This window comes from Chaetodon auriga, chromosome 14 (assembly GCF_051107435.1).
Source record: "Chaetodon auriga isolate fChaAug3 chromosome 14, fChaAug3.hap1, whole genome shotgun sequence".
Lineage (NCBI taxonomy): Eukaryota > Metazoa > Chordata > Actinopteri > Chaetodontiformes > Chaetodontidae > Chaetodon > Chaetodon auriga.
In genome coordinates, this window is record NC_135087.1 from 19,839,286 (window position 1) to 19,859,621 (window position 20,336).

The window sequence follows — 20,336 nt, forward strand, 5'->3', positions numbered from 1 at the left end:
AAACGAGAAAAAACGGACTGGATTTGCAGTTTTACTACTCAGTGTTAAAAAAGGGTCGAGTAAGACACTGGACGTAGGGCTGTAACTCATTTAAATGAGCCTGTGAAGTGTTTGAATCTTCCTACACATCGATTTCTCATCATTTGGCCTCAAATGTGCTATGACCATTTGTGCGTTGTTAAAGATTTTTGCTTTGCGATTCCAGCCTTTGTCCTCATTAGTGCGATTCGGACCCGAGCCTGTTTCCTCCGCCGTGGCTCCGTTCCCACATCGTTGATTGAACAAGTGGGTGCCTATGGTCTTAACTCCCTTTCCGCACTAAATGTGCTGGCAGGGCAATGAGATCGGAGTGTGAGAGAGAGAGCCAGAGGACACGCTTAACGGCCCCCTTGAGCGAGTTTATGACCTTTTAGTGATAAGAGGCTTGTCTTAGTGCCCAGCAAATTTATGAGTGGAAAGAAAAAAGTGCTTTCTAACATTACCTGGCTTCTGTTTTTTTGTCTGCGACATGTCTGCAATAAAGATGCCATATGCAAAGGAGAGGCTTTGTATGTTAACTAATAGAGTTCTGTGATATGTCCACCTACAGGTAAAGGCTTGATGCTAAGAATATTCACACTTTAAGTCCATCACTGATGTAAAATCAAGCTCAGTGGCTGATAATTCCAACTGGGGTCAAGTTTTAAAAGGACTCATACCAGCGTCTGAGGAACAGCCTTAAATAACTCATCTTAATGACACAGAACTGTAATGTTGTATGTCTCGTGTCCTTTACCTCCCAATTCATCTTGCATGTCTTATAGAATGAGATTGCTAATATGTCACTCAAGGAAATAAAATTACATTTCTCCCTCTCCAGTCAGCTCTTGATGACTTCCAATTTCCTTCCTTCCAATCATCTTCCCTGCACATTCTCCCTCATTAGTTATTCACATCGGCCCCTCATTCTCCTAGAAACGTCCCCTGTGGATCGCGACCCTCGGTCCATTCTTCATGGAGACATATTGACTCTTTTGATGGTCTTGCGCCGCTCTACAAAAATACCCCTCCCCACACACACACACACGCACACACACATTTTTTATTCAAATGAGAGAGCCTGCGGAGAGGGCCAGTGTGCGGATCAATGCACAAATCTCAACAATCTCTCCCCAGCTGCACGTGTGTCAAACACAGTGTCGTGGTGAGATTACGCTGCGCTCCGAAGCGCGGCGTCTGTTTTTTTCCCAGCCTGCCAAAGCTGTGGGATGCCTGGTGAAAATCGATCATTACATGGGCTTGGTGGGAGGAACCTCGGTGCCCCGCCTTTGGCTTACAAGTTGCTGGCATCCACAGGGATGAACCAGATGGTAGGTATCTAGAGGGGTGAGCTTTGCACGCCACACAGTTTACATTCAGCAACAAAATCTCTCAAGGTGTCACAACTTAGCAACGGCCCTCACGTTAATACTGAATAAACAACGTGTCATACAGTGTTTGGTTTGGCAATGCTTGCAGTTATACTAATGGTGATAATATTGTGTGGATTAGAATTTTTTTTTTTTTGTGCAGCCACATACTCATTCACAGAGATACGTCACTGCAAACATGGTCACCAATAATGGATTTTCTGGAGCGACTGTGCTCTGCCATGTTTTTGCCTTGAGCTGTTTGTGTGCAGCTTCACTCACAACCATTCTTCTTTTGTACAGAATAAATGGAAATTCAATACATATTTGAAAGCTATTCTCCTTTCACTCAGCTTGACCAAACACATCCTTGGTGTGGGCCAAGAGACCAAAACCTCTGTGCACTGACATGTCTTCCTTTAAAAAGGAAGCATAGATCGCCACAAAGCCAATACAATCTATCTCTAATGGCTTCCTCCCCTTTGATGGCCCTGATGTTTAATCAGAGTAAAAGCTAGGTCTTGCCTCTCCTCTGTTGGCATCCATTAATTTGGCCTCTCCTTTTCATTTGTTTGTTTTTTTTCTTCTGTCTTTCTTTTACTGCCCGAACAGCCAGCTGGCATTCATCGCTGCCTTGATTGAGTCCTGTTCAATACAAAAGCAGCAACCGGGTTGGAGACAAATGACTCATAGCCATAACTGTTCAATGCCTACACTCACTGACCCAAATGCATAGGTAGGACTTGCTATCTTAGTCCTAACTGCCTCATCAAAACAATGATTCAGCTCCTCCTACATTTTCATTTTCACCCTTTTTTTTTTCTTTTAGTCAGCATGCATGGGTCCAATTATCTTTAACTGCCCATTAAGATAGACACAATGCGAACCATTAACTGCAGCTATATTTCAGTGGAGAAGCCATACAATTACACACAAACAGGTGAAAAGTCGAAAAACTGGACATCAGTTTGACTTTTCAACCAAAGTACCGATTAATTTAACAAATGTTCAAACATTTGTCATTGTCATGTTCGGCACAGTTCTAAAGGGGCTCGCCATAAGTGATAGCAAGGAGCAATCCAAACTTTGCTTGTTTACTGGAAGATCAAACAGCAAATGTAACATAAATCATTGTGAAAAATTGCTTGCACAGCTGTAACAGATCCAGTAGGAGGGAGATCAATCTTGTGTGAGCAGACCAGCTCACACAAGATTAGGTAAGATGACACAGAATTATTAAAGCTAAAATTACTACATTATTTCATTGAGTGATGCCTGCATACAACACGCCCCAGCTTCGTCATTACTTTGCTGACAGCCATCAGTCATGGAAAATGAATGCACTGACAGCTGTATAATGCTGTACAAATACAAAGCAAAGGAGGAGATGCACAAGAGTTACAGATAAGCAGCCGATCACATTTGAGGTGGTGGGATGATTTAATTAAGATTTAAGGTCAAGGCTAGTTCAATTAAGATTTAAGATTAAAAATGTGATACTTTTTTTTTCTCTTCAACAAAGCCAAATCCATTGTTTGGTGCCATAGATCGTGGGAAATTTTGAGTTAATTGAGAAAACTGATACTACTCAAAAGTCATTATACAGTATGCGACGTTGGAGATGGTTAGTTTAGATTAGCACAAAGACTGGGAACGGAAACTGATGGAAAGCAACAAAATCCTCCATGAAAGCTCACGTATTAGCATGTTGGATCTGACTGCAAAACTGACACTTTGCAGTTTTTACAGTACGGATTATGTGCTAGACAAATTCTTGGCTGGGAAGTCACTGCATATTTCCCAAAAAGCATGGAGCTGAAGCCAGGATATGGTTAGTTTATCTCAGTGCAGAGACTGAAGGGGAAACAGTTAGCCTGAGTCACTTGCTGTCAGTTGGATAATCTGTTGTTCTTCAGGAAATTGTTACACCACACTGCTCCCTCTAAAACTGTAAAATGTCTTTTTTTTTTTTTTTTAAACATTTCTGGTGTTTACAGTCGATATGCTAAGCTAGGCTAATTGCCTCCAGCCTCCAGTTTTGTAACTTTCATATTTGCCCTGAACTGTTTTTGAAGGTATTCTGAAGCATCAGTAAATAATGAGCAGAGAGCCATAACAAGTTGGCAGTGGCGTTAATTGTAACGTCTCTCTGAAAGATACTTGAGGTAGCATGAGTCATACTGCAATATGCAAAACTGCAGACATTTCCATTAAAATGAATCAAATATGCTCCGAGATAAGACCTCCAGTCCCTCCACTTCGAATGTGTCATCTCCGAAAATAAAACCATACACTCACCCAAAGAGCCGAATGCGCACACACATTTCATGGTGCCACACAGACACGTGAACAATTTTTCACCATCATTTCGACTCCTTTTAGTTGCAAATATGTTTGCTGCTCCAGAGTCATTAATGAGTACTCTGCAGTAAATATTGCATAGCTAAATGAGTATGGCTCCTCATCAGTGAATAAAGTGTCTGGGGCAAAAGGGAAAGGAATTAGACAGCGTTCCAAGATACGTCAAGTCGAGAAGCTCTCAACCTCTACTTGCTGGGGAAAAACACTCCCCCTCTCCCTCTAGGTCATTAGCTCAGGCTGGTCTCCCCACCACGCCGGCCTTTTTCCAAATGGACCAGTGCCCTCACCACATGAGCGCTGCTCTGGGACCATGTCAAAGCCGTCACACTACATAGAGCCATGCCATCAGTTCCGAGGCTGAGTCAATGGAGCTAGTCCATTACGTGACTTGTCATTGCTGTGGGAAGATGGACCCAGCCACTCATGTCATTTAACGACGCCCTGTGGTATTTCGGCACGGAGAGAAAGAGTTGTGAGGACTACACTGACGCCTTTGTGCAAAGCCAAATCTCTCGTGTCCCATTTTATTCCTCTGTGATACATCGGAGCTTGATCCATGTCACATTACAGATACAAGATCCGCAATTCAGAATGATAAAGGAGAAACAAAAAGGACCGCGTCCAAGTTCACTTTGTAACCTTTACATAATCTGTCCTAAAGCCTGTCTCTTTTTTACCCAGTCAGCCTCAAGGCAGCTGCATTCACCATCTTTCCTATGATAGTGCAGTAGCCAAGCATTTTTATAATGAAATGCCTGTAAGGTGACAGATAAGGCCCCCTCTCATACTTGTCAGTCAGCGGCTTTGCCCGTGGAAACTTGAAGCGTGAATCCAGAGTACATGACAGTTGAGTCAGGCTTTTCTTTAGAACGGCAGGCGAGAATGAAAGATTGAATCGCATGTTTCTCAAAGTGCTTGTGTCACCACAGTGAGATTACATATTGGCCCATTCAGTAACCCTGACACCCACTCACCACAAGTATCTGTTATCACTTCATGATGCATTTGACATTAGCATTCTGACAGACTTCTTCAGAGGGCTGCGAAAAGAAATAAGGGGGTCTAACACGAAGCATCTGATCCTTTTTCCTGGTATTTGCTTATACAAGATGTTAACTAATTTACTGCATCTGGACATGAAGGTGAAGAAAAACAAAAAAAAAAAAACCTGTCTGCGTCTGGCAAATCACGGCCAGTTTGTGTCCACTTTAGACATGCACACAACCAAAAGGCAGAGAACAGGAAGGGCATTTTGGACATAATTGGACTGACAAACCACTGCTAGTTTAGATCATGATTTATTGTGGCACGTTACTGTTGAGTCTCCCAACAAAGCCTCTGCAGTTGTAAAGCTTTAGGAGTGTCCACCCACAGTGATTACTTGCATCAAGACAAATTTCTTCCAACTAAGAGAGAGGTCTTATCTTCAGTGTATTTGTAGGTCAGCAAAACCTTCACACTCATGATAAGCAAAACTCTGTGCTGCGATCGACAGCAGCACCACTCAGTCTGTGATCTATTCCCCTCACCTGGCCTGACTGCCTGCAGCTCTGCCTCACGACCCCATGTTTTTTTTTTCTCCTGAGCACAAATAAGACAAAAGATCTGCACACCTCCCACCAATTTCAAGTGAGCAACATTTCGATCTAACAGAGACCTCCATCAGGCATTGGCAAATCACCGTCACAAAGCACAACAAGCAATATATGTATAGACACATACGCATTCATCACTCAGGTGATTGTGATCTTAATGATTGAGAGTCAATCTACTCTCAAGTTGGAGCAATCAGAGCAGAGCTGGACAGCACTGTCTGATACTCCCACATGGAGGACAGAGCATGCCTCTATGAAAAGGGCAAAAACCACCAGAAAGACTAAGATCAATGTTCTACACACACATCAGAGGTCGAGCCAAATATTTATCATAAATCATAGTTATCATACAAACTACTATACACAAAAATAGAGACGCTGGAAAAATAGAAGACAGTTTTATATTATTTGCTCACGAGGAAAATACAGATTTTTTTTTTTTTTCAATTTAAGCAAATTCAGCCTAGCAACAAGGAGAGACAACAAACAAAAACAAAAAGGAAGAGAATGAAAAGAGGGGCTGAATCTGTAAATATAAATCCTATTATTGAATCACACAATCAAGTCTTGTAGATATAAATACAAATTCTGGCCAGTTGCTACGCTGAACTATTGACAGATGCAGAGTTTAAATAACTGGGAACCACGGTGTGCAGATCTTTTGTCTGATCCTTGCCTGTGGTTTGCATTTTCTTCTATTTCTACTTAGAGCCGCAAGAACAACCACCAAGGTCACACTGTAGTAGTATTACAAGGGAAAAAGGTGTGTGCGTGTGTGCATGTGTGTGTGCCATAAGAGAGTGTGTGTGTTGGAGTTAAGGGTGCTGAGGCCATGGCCGTGACTTGATTTCATGGACTCAGTGCAAGTATGGCAAGGTCAACATGATGTTGTCCAGCTGGCACTGAGTAAAAAATCAGAGGCGCTGATCCCGCCCCCCGACACCCACCCCCACCCTCACCTCACTCCACCCCATGTTGCACTGCTGATGTGGCTGCTAGCTGCTGGCTCCAGCTCACTGTTCAAGCAAGATCAGACAGAGGAGGAGGAGGCTTCATGTTGCCTGAAAGCACCCCAGTGCTCCCTGGTGGACATGCGCACATGAACACACACACACACACAAGTATAGACATGAGTGCACACTGAGGCACTCACTGACATGAGCACATGCACTAGGGCCCACTCTGACATTAACATTCGTGTCCACACACATAATGTATACAAGGATGGCCAATCTTGTGCACATGCACAAACACAAACTGAAATGCTGATGTCGGAAGACAAGAGGGAATATTTCAGACCTTTCAACTCTACACAGTTCACACACATAATGGAGATACATCTGCCAATGCTGGTTACATGAGGAGTATGCAATGCACTTTTGCAGAAAAGCATGATGCATGGATACGGTATGGCTCTGAGTGAAGGTCAGGGTCCCTCAGGTAACAAAAGCCCCCTGGCAAGTTATTATATGCACACAGCAAATGGGGACAGAAAGTTGATTAACACGACCCTGTCAAAGGTCCTTGAGTGTCCAACAGACACTGGTGAGCCGGAGGCTACCATACTGAAGGGGCACCGAGAGGTGTCGGGAATGATAAAAGCAGTGGGAGAAAAAACATGAAATCTGAATATACTGCATCCATTATGTCCATACCTTTTTTTAAAGTCTGTTGTAATATTACATATACACGGATGTGCATTGAAAGAGATATTGATCACTCCATTGCACCTTTCCATACTGTGGCCATGAACAGGTCCACTTGTGCTACACTGTAAGAAGCTATGAGGCTGCAGCAGTCATCAGCGTTTGACAAACTGATGTGGTTCCAAAGTCAGTCTTTTCAGTACGAAATTATCTAGTTTTGTTTCCCCGGACAGGGTTTCCTTGCTAAGCCATGATAGACAGCTAATCTTGTTGGTGTTAATTGCATAGCAGGGACAAAACACTCGCAACAAACCTTCACACACCTCACAGGACAAAGATACCAACTTGATTTGGCTAACATAGACTGCAAAAGCATCTTATTAGCTCAGCTTAATGACTTTTTACACAGAACAAGGACAGTAAATGTTGTCCCCGGTTTCTTCTAGTGCTGCAAAGGGCTCTTCCACAACCAAAAGGAAAAGAAGAATGATTTCAGTCACCAACAACTGCATCAACTCACATATTAAGTAATTATTACAAAGTAGACTTGACAAAATCTGTTCTATAAGTTTGATAAGTTATCTGACGATCTAGGACCGAACTGTCCCTGACTCCAAAATGCATGTTCCAAACTGATGCAGCAGAAGGTCAGAGGAGCTCCCCAAAACACTCAATCCTACATTTCCCATGATGCAGCTTGACATTGTCTTTTGTTATATCTTCACTATCAGGTAAACAGCCACATTTCAAACTCCACACACTTTGTAACACAAACCTCCTGTTAAAACTCTGTGGTCTCCATGACAAGCCAATAACCCTGATGACATCATACCACACCTGGATGACATCATATGGGATATTTTCTTATCCACAGCTATAGAAGACATGGTACAGCTATTTTACAGGCTTTGACATGTAAAACCAGCCTTTGTTCTGCTTCTCTTGTGGCTTTTACTCATCACTTTTTAAAAACAATAACTCAACTTTTCTGATATGGTTGGAAAGACGGTACGAGCAACTGTTGCTCAACAAAGCCACAGTGAAACTACTTGGAACCCCACAAGCAAAGCCGAGCAAGAAATGAGTCGAAGTTAGGACTTTATCAAACTTTTCCTCAGCGCACTCCTCTCTGCTCCAGCTGAGAAGATAAGCCGTCTCGAGACATTGGTGAGTTCAAAACAGCAGCGGCACCGCTCGGTATTCACTTCCAGCGATCTCAGCAGCTGAGCAAGTCGCACTTCCATCCCTTGAGCCAGTCAAGACCACTGAGCATGCTGGGACTCGTGCTCTGATAAGCCACAAACAGCGTCTAGCATGGCATTCATCCCCAACACACACACAGACACACAGACACACATACACACACACACACCATGCCACAGAAATGGTAAAAGTGATACATGGCAGAATCGACATGTCAGCCTCCACTTGGTAAGGTAAATGGAGGGGGTGGGGGTTTGGGGGTATGGAGGTTTCAAGGGATAAGCGGGTTCAGCGAGAAACCGCTCTTCCTCGCCCTTTCATGGCGAATCATATCCCATTAAGTGGGTTTTGTCCTGTGATGAGGATGCTGCTGGCGCTCCTCAACAATCCCATTACAGATCATAAAGGGAGCTGGGGATGTGGCCTGAGAGCATTCAGGCTGCTCCTCAAAGGCAGCCACGCTTTGTGTGTATGGTGACTGCGCCACATCTGTTAATGTCTTTTTAACTCCAGGTGATTGCTGGGAGCCTTTTTTTCAGATTCTCTGTGTTTCTGTCTGATGCATCATGCTCAATGGTTAACATCACAGGGACTGGTTTGATTCATCTCAAATGTGAGTTTGGGTTGAGATGTGTGAAAACCAAGACCAGTCTGACAACAGAAAAAAGCTTAGCCGCAGCGCTTCACTGGACGGGAAAGACAATGGATGTGTTCCGCTATCCTTAAAATGGTTCCTTCTTTATACAATGTTCCGTTCCTTTCATTTTTGTACTGCCATCCTGCCAGCTGTGCGCATATTGTAAGAAATAAGCAGTATGGAAGTCTCCTTGAGGGATCTTTGAGGAAATCCAGTGCTCCTATTTGGATGTACACTTCTAATGCCACGCTCACTAAAACTGCACTAATCAATATTTTTATATCATACTGAAATCGTAGTATGACGAGCCCAGAAGGAATCACCACCTCAAGTTCGTCATCAGCTCTCTGAAAAGCCATTTGCCAGCACTAAACAGGCGACAGACAACATAGCAGGCAGCTGCAGAACACAGTTCTGTGTTCATGTAGCATCTAAGGAGACGGATATTTCCCTCAGGATGAGTGTGAAGCAAAATGAGAGTGAATATTGGACTTGCATTTGTCAGGTGACTTGAAATACAACTCCAAATGAATTCGAATGCTTCATGTTTGCTGGATTATTCTAGGGGGAAATTTTTTGCTAGCAAGTTTTTAGCTTGTTCTGGTGCCCACAACTGAAGAACTGAACTGAAAAAAAAATCAATGACAGCAGCTTTATGGTCCAAACAAACACTGTCCCAAAGTAGTGCTCTTTAAAGTTCAATATCTAGATCGTTCAGCAACCAATAAGGACAAGAGAACTTTTTTCTATGTCTACTCTATTTCTGGTTCTATGGATATAGCAAAGGTTTTAAAGTTCACAGAGTTCACAGTTTTAAAGCCCACATTATGTCCATATGTTTACATATCTCTGTTTACTCACTGCCTGCCTTATGTTATCCTAATTTACATAGATACAAATCTTGGAGATGAGACATTTTGCGACCTAAGGCGATTTATTGTCACAAGTCTGTCTGTTTCTGTCTTCTGCTCTCGTTTATTTTCCTCATTTCTTTTCATCTTTCCCTCCAAGTTAGTTACTGACAGGAAATGAATGAGGAATGAGAGGATACAAGCAGTAGGAAACGCAGATGGCTCCATATCCATGTGACCTCATTTGGAGAGGACCCTGAATGATGAAGATATGCGTATCATATGTTTATGGGTTTCTTTGCTGGAGTATATCAGATATTAAAGAAATATTGTTGTAATTTAGAAGATGTCTTGCAATGACAATGGATCAATGTTTGGTCCCTTTATGTATGCACATAGGGGTAAAATGTACACCAATACAGTTTGTTTAAAAGGGTAGAAATTAACTCAAATGGGCCTGTGTGGAATCATGGCGTTTAAATTGGCAAACACATTCAAAAATAGATATCTACCTAGTGTGCAGTATGTAACTTCCAGAAAAGTGTGACTGCTCATTTATGCACATCACTTACTTCTCTCATTATGGAAGTGGATCATCTCAGGGCATGAGCTTCACATTGAGCCCCTGTACAGTACACATTCCTCTCCACACCTAGCTCCGAGCTAAAACTCCCGCACCGAGGCCTCCCATAAGCATCGCCATTAATCATAAAGGCAGCTTGCTTTTTTTTTGAAAGAACAAGCAAGTGGCATAAATAACTAAAACATCAGGGGAAAGAAGCGGAGAATAAAGGCTGCTGAATAAGAAGTGAAAAGGGAAATCGCAGTCAAAGTCACCTTGAGTCCAGCTAATTTACAAAACAGTGACACAAGCATTAACCACAATGAGAGTGATTAATATCATAAAAGGCATTAGCTGCTGTTTACATTGTCAAGGTGTTTACCCATAGCTCCCAATTTGGCCAGCTTCACATTTTCATATTTTATTTGAAGTATGGCGGCTACAGAATACTAACAGCTTGTCTCTTTGGGCAACAGTTGCGCTCCCCTTGCTCTTGAGATGGAGCCAAATAATGTGAGGGCCGGTGCACAGGCTGTATATTTCACCAGCTCAGGCAGACATATAAATGATTTCTTCTCTTCCTTTAAGTCAAGAAAAAATCTCCCCAAACCGTCTCATTATGCTGACAGAAGTCCTGTTGAATGGGACTGTCAGAAGTTAATTTAAGCAGGTTCAGGGGGCATCTCATTAAAAGCCGTTCATTTTCAACCATCCATATTGGACATGGTGACACTGAGAATTGCTGTTTTCTTAACTCGGGGCCATCGCAATGGAAAGTGCTATGTTTGCAAGACTTCATGACGTACTGTATGTACAGTGGTGACTGCACAGGGTGGTAATGATATCATTACGCTGTACTCAGTTAGCTCAGTCAAGCAGCACTGATTTTGGAGTGTTGAAAATAGCTTCAAGGTGTTTATGTTGCAGCTTCTGTGAATGTCTCATTATTCACATTTGTAAAGACGAATGAATCGATGAATCTAGCTACTCATGATGAAAAATCTGACACACTCTCATCACTGCTAGACAACCTCAGCACTTATCGCAGAGTGAAAAAGACTGGAGAGCCACGGCAGAATAGTTTCTTCCTTTCCTTTTGAATTCTTCGCTGTCTCACCTCAAAGATAGCATCTACAAATCCTCTGTCATGAAATCAAGCCTAGTTAGCAGCTAACACTAAGACACGTGCATTCGATCACACTCAGCGCAACTTAAAGCATCGATCAGCTACGCGGGTCCTTGCGGCCCACCGGGGTGTCACGACACGTCACCGACTCTTTGAGTGAATTGATCATAGAAATGCATAAATAATAAAGTGGCAAAGTCATTCTGACTTCCTATTGATTTTCCCATTAGCGGCTGATTGATACAAGCTTAAAATGTCAGGACTCTCATTGATTGCTACGAGTCCACCCACTCAGTTCCAATGTCATGTCACTTTTCCTGTGGCTTGTAGTCTTCCACCTGCACACGCTAAATGAAAGGTCAACAGGTGCACTGTATCATCAAGCAGCATTTAGCCATCAAAGTGTTTACACACCATGTTTATTCCTCTGGTTGACTCTGATCTGGGAATGATACCACTCAAACTTCACCACACAAAGCGCCTGAGCTCTTCCCTCTTGGTCCAAGAAGTGAGAAAGTCTGGATCCACAAATGACAGCTCTGAAATGCTTTATGGGAGGTGGATATTGGCATGAAAGAGAAAAGGCTAGAAGGTGCTCAAGCATCGCCCAGGCTGACTTTCAAATGGCACTAAAACAATTGATTATTTAATTAGTCGACCACAGAAGATTCATCAGCAACAATATTGATGATCAATCATTTGTCATTTACGCTGCAAAAATTCCCAAAGTTTGCTTGTTTCAGCTCTCCAGTGTTCGGATTTTCTGATTCTTTTGCAGTTTCATATCATTTTAAGTTTTTTTTTTTTTTTTTTTTGACTTTTGCACTTTGAAAAAAAATAGACGTCACCTTTGGCTCTGGGAGCTTTTGATGGATGTTTGCAACATTGCTTTCCAAGTTTTGAACACTAAATGATTAATCAATAGTTCAATAGGTTAATCTACAACGAATGAGAAAAACCATTAGTTGCAGCTCTACATTTAAATGAGGTTTTCACAGGTCAGCCCCAAATTATGTTCAGTTTAATCAGGGTGGGGAGGGTCCTGTATTGCCATTTCTCTCTAGCATTGCCAATCTGTCAGTGGTGTGAATTCTGTACCCTGTAGAGAGGCATTCTCTAAGAGCCCCTCCCCAAATCCAAGACTATATATTTTAGTATGTTTGTGACGGCTCTGTGTACTCATGCCTCTAATCCCCCCGGTCGAGCGCCCCTGCCAACTGCTGTGTGACACAACAGGATGACAGCTCCTTCAAGTCTCAAGATTGTTGTTGAAGTTGGTGGACGATTCTAAGCCTATAAACAGGACAATGTCATTACTGCTCTGGATGCTGTGCTGACTATGATCGAAGCATGGCTGGAGAACCTGGTGAAGTTTGAGATTTCACATGGTGTTAATAACCTTCTGGATACTAAAATTGTTCCAAAGTGTGTCCATAGGAAGGAGGAGATGCAGGTGTAATAATACCAAAGTCTTTTCAGATTAGGGCTGCAACTATTTTCAGTTTTGATCATCACTGAATCAGCTTACCATGTCCCAGCTCAAGCCTGGGCGAGAGGCAGAGAGTACAAGCAGGACAGGTCACTGCAGGTCAAACACACACACACACTGACAACCACTCACACTCACCTGAGCTGCATGTTGATGCGCCGTATGAGGTGACCATGCTAAGACACCATACCACTCCTCCCAACGGCATTATTTGAAATGAAAAATCAAACTAGGGCTGCATCCAACAATTATTTTCATTATTGATTCCTTTCTTGATTAATCAGTTAGTTTGGTCTATAACATGTAAGAAAGTAGCAAAAAAAAAAAAAAAAAAAAAAAAAAAATGCCAATCGCAATATCCTAAAGCCCAGGGCAAAGCCAACAGTCCAAAACTAAAAGATATTCAGTACACTGACAGGTCTGACTGTTGGGTCGCTTATTTAATTTGGATTTTTTTTCTCCAGTAAAGACCTTTAATTCCTAATTCAAATTCATCGTCACATTCGCACACAAAAAAGAATCATTACAACAAAAAATGCCACATCATGTTTAACTAAAGTTAATCAAAATATGCCTAATTCAAGTAATATATTCAAAAAGTAATGATGAATAATGATAAAATCGCCTGTCAGTCTGTTCTTGTTTACGAGTTCAGTGTGAATATTAAAGCGTTTAATACAACTACGAAAAAGCAACAACGTCAGTAATTTGGCTCCAAAAAACAAGACAAACCTCACTCTTTCACACCCTCACTGAAACTACTGCAACTTGTCTCAAGGTTAACATGGCAGCTAGTTTGTGAGGAGAAAAAGATAAACCTTTTCGGATGGATAAAATTAAAAGTGCATTCATCTTTCATGAAGAAACCTTATCCAAAAGGGCTGCAGGCAACAACAAAGTACCAAGCGTGTAATCTAACTTTAGAAATTTACCGTTGACTTTCTTTATGATTCAGAAGAAATTGCGATATTTGCCTAACGGCTAAAACATCCACACACCAGGATTCGGTTTTAAGCCTCTCAAAGGAAATGGCAGACTGGGGATGCGAGATGCTCAATGGAAAATCATAAGAGTGTGTGTTTGCATTTGGGGCAGAGCTGAGGGGCAAACATGGGGAGAAAAGCCTGAACGCACGCAGTTGTTCCGCTAAAGGATGATGGTAGCAGTCTTTTACTTCAGGGCTCCAATCGCATTCAGCTCGGCACGTCGACGAAGACACTCGTTGCTAATGGTGTGCTGAAGTGCATGAACATCTTAAACAGCTCGGCAGCATGTATGTGCAGGTTAATGAAGCAGAGGTCCCCGCTTCCTCCTGCTTCCAATGCCGAGATCATTTAATGATTCTCTTGCAACCTATTTATGGCACCACTTGGTGAACATAACAAAGGTTAATAAAGTAGAGGTCAACTCTTTATCACACCTGCTCAGCACTGTTTTCCCCTCTCCTACGCTATAGCTCATAGAAGCATTCCTCATTAATGATCTCCCCCATAGGGCGATTGAGTATAAATGTACTGTGCAGAGTTTAATGCTTTGATTCCCATAGGCACATTTGCCTGATCGTCAAATTATTCCGGTTGCCATGGTTGGTGTTTATTTCATGCTAATAGCGAGCATCTTACCAGAGGCTGGAAAAAACACGTGTAACACACATATTACAGAGAAAAATGCCAAACACCAGCCAATCAGGGATGTAAAGAAGCTGACAGAGGGAGACAACACACTTTGGAGGCTCGAGTCGAGTCATTCTACGTGGATGAGGGAGTGTGTGACACAGGCAGAAAGGAGCACGTGTGTGTGAGCGAGTGTGAGGGCTTGTGTCTGTCTGTGCATCAACAGCGTGTAAACACAATTGTGTCTTGTATATTGTGTCTCATAGTGTAATAACCTGCCAGGATAATAAGTGCAACTCTGCAAACATGGAGCAGAGTAATCTACTACGCAGCGGGCACACACTGTGAGTCCACCTGTGGAACCAAAGCGTGGACTTCTGTCTGCCTCTGCGACTCATGACAACTGTCACTTTCTTCCTCTCGGACGATCAAATGAAAGGAGGCAACAGCTGGACCTGCAATGTGGCGATGTAGCTGAAATGATTATTAATAACGATGTGTTACACAATGGCTGCACAATGTGGTAAACACATGCAAGAGTCTATAGAAATAGTAAAACTAAGCATACACTGTATGACTACCTGTTGTCACATGACCAAAGTTTTCATCATGTGATAAATGAGCCATCTCCATGACAACTCAGCAAGCTCTGTCTACAGGTGAAGGCAAATAAAAACCTCCAGTGAAAGCTAATAAGTGGGCCTTGACTTTAGATTGTTTTGTCACACCGCCATTCACAAGGTCAAGGCGGAACTTTCACTTACAGATTGCCTGGAATTACTAATGTGCACATCATAAATATGTAGAACGATATCATGACATTATATCATCACAATGATGTTCTGCTAACTGTAATATCAAATTATCGTATCCCAGCTGACATTGGGCAATCAATCCAATTATACAGGCGCCAAACTTGCATGTTGATGGACGGAGGATGACAGTGCTAATCACTCTGACAACCATCGCAACCTTTTTTCTTTTCTTTTCTTTTTTTTTGAAACAAACAAACAAAGACAGCAAAGCAAAACAACAGTGAGGAGAAAGACTGCACAATGAGGAGGCTGAAAGTGACGTATATTTTTTTTTTTTCTTTTTACCATCAATCAAAATTGTTTGTTAATTTCTGATGGCACTTGATCATGGAGCTGGTAATATAATCTATAAATAGAGAAGTGATACAGATATTTATAAAACAAATGTGACTGACAAAGATACATAAGTGTCTGCACAAGTTTTTTCTTCAGCGTTGTGCAAATAATGCTGTTATTTGTCCTGCTTTATCCTCCATCATAACAGATTCCAAATTAATGGATGCCCTTATACAGTGTTTTCCTGCTGAAGCTTCCTCCAGGAAGTCTCCTCTGCTTGCTCCTCTGAGCAGAACACTTCCTTGATGATTAAAGACTTGATCAGTTTCCGGATTATGTGAGGATGAAGAATGAAGGAGATATAAAATAAGAGAAATGATCAGGGAGGCAGCCTATTCATTCAAATGAGAGCAGCACACTTCGCACTCCCTCATGAATGAAGCTAAAATAATATATTGTGATCTTATCTCTTCATTGCTTTTATATATTATATTGGATCTACTGTTTCAAAGGTTGATCATTCAAGGCGCTGTTTCGAAATGGTCGTCAGTTTTACAGCCGTCTCTTTTGTGATGTGTTTGCAGTTTCCTCTGTGACCACAAATTGCTGCACAACACAGTGCTCTCCCTGGATATGCAGTAGCATGTCAGTGCTTCATCACAGAATATCATTCCCTGCTCAACCGCTGACAGTTTGCAGAGGACTACAGATACCAACAAGTCCTCCAAATTAGACAACAAAAGAAGCCGTTTGTAGCCGCTCTCCTGAGCGACACGTAGAAGGGATTTCTGATCTGATCCCTATCAGCAGGACATCGTTTGTCTGTGTCTTCCAAAACTGTTTCAAATCACTGCTGCAAAAATAAAACTGTTCAGATCTCACACAGCTATGGTTTGGTTAGTCAGTTCGGTAGAGTACCTCAGTGGTTTCAATGAGAAAGTGAAAAAATCTACTTAAAAAAAAAAAAAAAAAAAACATTCCTGGCTGGCTTCCCACTTGCAAACACCACCAGCTGTGTAGGCTGAAATGCCTGCTGGGAGCTGCAGTGGACACATTATGTCCATCTAGAATAAAAGAACTAGACAGCAGCGCATGGGTGTACATTTGGGACAGAAACAACTCGGTTATGTTTAGGGCAAGATTTTGCTGAAAAGGCAGATGATGTAATTTCAAGAGTCTTGCAGAAACACAACATGTGTGGTTGAGATTTCAGAGCTTTGCATGTTTCAGCCTCAGCCCGAGCAAAGCTTTTTCTACTCCCGAACCTTTGGTTACAACGAGTGGGTCTGCTGAGCACAGTCGCTGTTTTTCCAATCACACAGTTACTCACGTTCACAGCTGGATCTACTGGCCACTGAGCAGCTCCACTCCAACAGTTTCAAGGTGCTTTGCTAAAGAGCACCTCTGTGGCTATGATGAAAAAGGGGCGTCATAATAAACAGTTATGGTATAAAAAAAACCATGGCATCATCCCCCGCTGGCTTCCCACCTGCAAACACTACCAGCTGTGTTGTTTGAATGCCTGCTGGGAGCTGCAGGGGTGGTCCATTCAGATGCTTCTCTGCCACAGTTACAGCTGTATAAACCTCCTATATGCATCTTTGCACTAACATTCACAGCTGAAACGTGCTGATGCATTTAATTAACCCGTTCTTACGACATATGTCATGTTATTATTTCTGATAAAAAGTCATGCAGCCGACGCAAAATGTAACAACTTACATTATATGCCGTTATTGCAGTCTGAGTTTCGTGCGTCTCCACATGCACGCACGCCTGCAGGGGGCTTCCAGCTGAGGCGCCTCTGCTTTGCTTTTGTCTGATAGGTTCCGTTGCATTTTTTTCTGGGCCAGCCTCCCTCATCAAAGTGATTAAGCAATTACACTGATTGTGCCGATGCTCAGAAGAACGAGGGAAGGGCCCTCGAGTATTGAGTGCTAAAGCTTTCTTGGAGATAACGGCTTAATTTGTGCCTAATCAAAATAAAGCCCGTTCTCTTAAATCTCCAACCTTCCTTCGGCACTGGGTGGGTCGGGGAATTGAGAAGGTAACGTTGAGGAGAAACCGACGGAGATGAGAGAGCCCTGTTGGGGCAATGTACACGCATGTTATTACGCATGCTACTATCAGGCAAAGGGGCCTCTCTTTCCCTCCAAATGAAATAATAATTGACACATCAGAACTGATAACGATAGAAGCCTCTAAAGTAGGTGCATATACACAACGTGGGTGCCAGCTGGAAATAATCAAAGAGTTTGGGAATAAAATCAACATGCAGTCCATCTCTCAGCGTTGCTGTGGGCATCAATAATAGAACGGGAGTCTGGAGAGTCTGAATCTCTCCAACAGACCTCAATGCATAGATCCCCTCAGTGTTATTTTCTCCTGACGCACACGCACGCACACACACACACACACACACACACACACACACACACACCTCAGTCATCGGTTTCCCATCAGTCCCGTGTAAAATCGTCAGGTCTTTCTCCATGTGCTGACATTTATTCACACGCTCATACCACCATGAAAGGCAGCCAGTGCACGCATCTTTAAGCACACCGACTTCACCATCAGAAATTAATCACAGCAGAACTCAAAGCACAACCGTGACGGGGGGGGCATGAATTGGGCCTGCTGAGTGAGAGAGCAACATGAGATAAGTGAGAGAGGAATAGAGGGAGGAGGGAGAGAAAAGGAAGAACTCACCCCGGGAGGATATCTGAAGGAAGAGGCGGGGGTCTGCAGCGCGTATGGCCGCGGTGTACCGATCCTCTACCCCAGGCACCTGCGCCTTTTTCTCGGGCATGAGCCGGACCCTGAGCCGGCCCCCCTCTGCGCCCAGCCACCACTCCAGAATAGTTGTGAGGTCCATTTCCAGGGTGAATACCGGGGCCTCCTCGTACACAGACAGCCCCCCGCATCCCGTCCTGACTATGTCCTCTCCTATTTCCACCACAACTTGGTTTGATTTCCTGCTGGCTTTCGTCAAGCCCAATTTCAGAACTTTGGACAGCGGCCGCTTATAGAAGAAGGGGAGCTGTCCATTTGCAGACATGTTTCTCAGTCCAGAGTCAGTCGTAGTGTCCACAAAAGTAGATATGGTTTTCTGCAAAGGTATGCAGTCCATTTTCAAGTTTGCGCGCACCGTGTAACATCCGCGAAAAGTCTGACAGTCGCCGTTCAGGGGTCTCTTTATGAACTCCGCCAGGTAATAGCGCAACAGAGAAGGGACCGCAAAATCCACAGCCAGGGTTTTCCTCTTGAGCCTGGAGTTTATCGTTTGGTTCAAGTCTCTTTTGCCTCCGGTTTCCCCGCTGGTGCCGCCGCCACCGCCGCCGTTGCTGATGTTGCCGAAGCCGGCGGTGGGGGGAACCATCCCCGCTGTGATCCTTGGCGAGGAGCACTGCAGCTCAGCGAAAAATGCCGCAGAACAAACAAGCAAAAACAATATCCTGACGCTCATGGTTAAATAATCTGAGTCTTTCGTTTAGGAGAGGCACCCGTTAATCCCACCGTTCACCGCTTCCTCTCTGCTCTTGTCACATACGCAGCGCAAGACCACAAAGTGCGAATCGATGATCCTGCGGGTCCTGCGCCTCTTCGCCGGTGCGCACCCGTGGCCAGATGAGGAGGACTGGGTTTTACATTTGTTTGCCGCTGACTGTTGCTGTCCTTCCTTCTTCAAACGAAAAAAGTGCCATTTTCCCCTCCGTGTTTCCCCACACACGCACGCACACACGCAGACAGACAGACACACTCACACACGCACACACGCGCGCACACACGCACACACGCACACACACACGCACCTTTAAAACAATGTCTTTAATCGCCGGTGCGAACCCAGCGAGACGCTCCGGGACGCTGATTGATATGCTGCTCGGGTCCGCTCCGGTGGCTTTCAAAGACTCTCTGTCTCTTGGCACAGTTGTGACGGCGGTACAAGTAGTCTCTCTGTCAGCAGCGGGATGCAGCGTCGCTCTCTCGCCCTGACAACTAAATAATCAATTCACAACGAGTTTGGAGAAGGGGAGCATCAATTAAAGTTTCAAATATAATCATATTTTACGGTCTTGGCTAATTGAAAAGCCCGGCGGCAGCCTCTCGGGTTAATTGTCTGCTGAGGATTTCGGTGCTCATTTGCTCAGAACTGGCATCTCCGGTCGGCTCTGTCTTGCCAGCACATGCGGTAAAGTCCTTCACACAGCCATTTGACGTCAACAGAAGCCGTTTTCCCCGAACACGACTCCCTTGCAAAAAGCCCTCGGCAGTCAGCGCAGGTGCCTCCGCCGTTATGGACGCTCTGAGGCGCCCTCAGCGCAGCCGTAATGGTTCCTGGGATCTTTATTGAAATTAGAAATGCCAGGAGGTATGGCAGCGCTGCTCCACAGTTTGTCTCTCGTGATTTTCCAATGAATCACCGAGTCTCTGTGTGTCCGGAAATTGGATTGGATTAGTCGCACTCTCCCGGTTGTGTGCAAATCAAATAGTTTCAGAGGGAGGCCAGTTGGGTTGGAGCCCATTTGGTTTTATTATGTCTTATGTGAAGAGGCCAATATGTCCCCTTAAAACACCAGGGTCTCTCCTGCAATATTGCCAGCTCATTTGCCACACAGACTTCCTCCTTAATTAGGAGTCAAGGGGTCAGTGTTTGGGGAGGGTGCAGGCGGGAAGAAACAGCAGAAAACGCTCCTCTGCCCCCCTTCCCACACACACACACACACACACACACACACACACACACACACACACACACACACCTCAGTCATAC

General features: G+C 43.7%; 1 protein-coding gene across 2 annotated transcripts in view; it reads right to left on the reverse strand.

Annotated features, from left to right (window-relative positions):
- The window catches only part of alk (ALK receptor tyrosine kinase), a 310,918-nt gene extending 290,939 nt beyond the window's left edge, over positions 1-19,979 (reverse strand). For both annotated transcript variants that reach the window (XM_076748574.1, XM_076748573.1), the window contains exon 1: positions 18,272-19,979. In XM_076748574.1, the coding sequence (XP_076604689.1) occupies positions 18,272-19,028 (757 nt within the window). In that variant the 5' untranslated portion in view covers positions 19,029-19,979. The remainder of the gene's footprint in view (positions 1-18,271) is intronic.
- Positions 19,980-20,336: the final 357 nt, after the last annotated feature.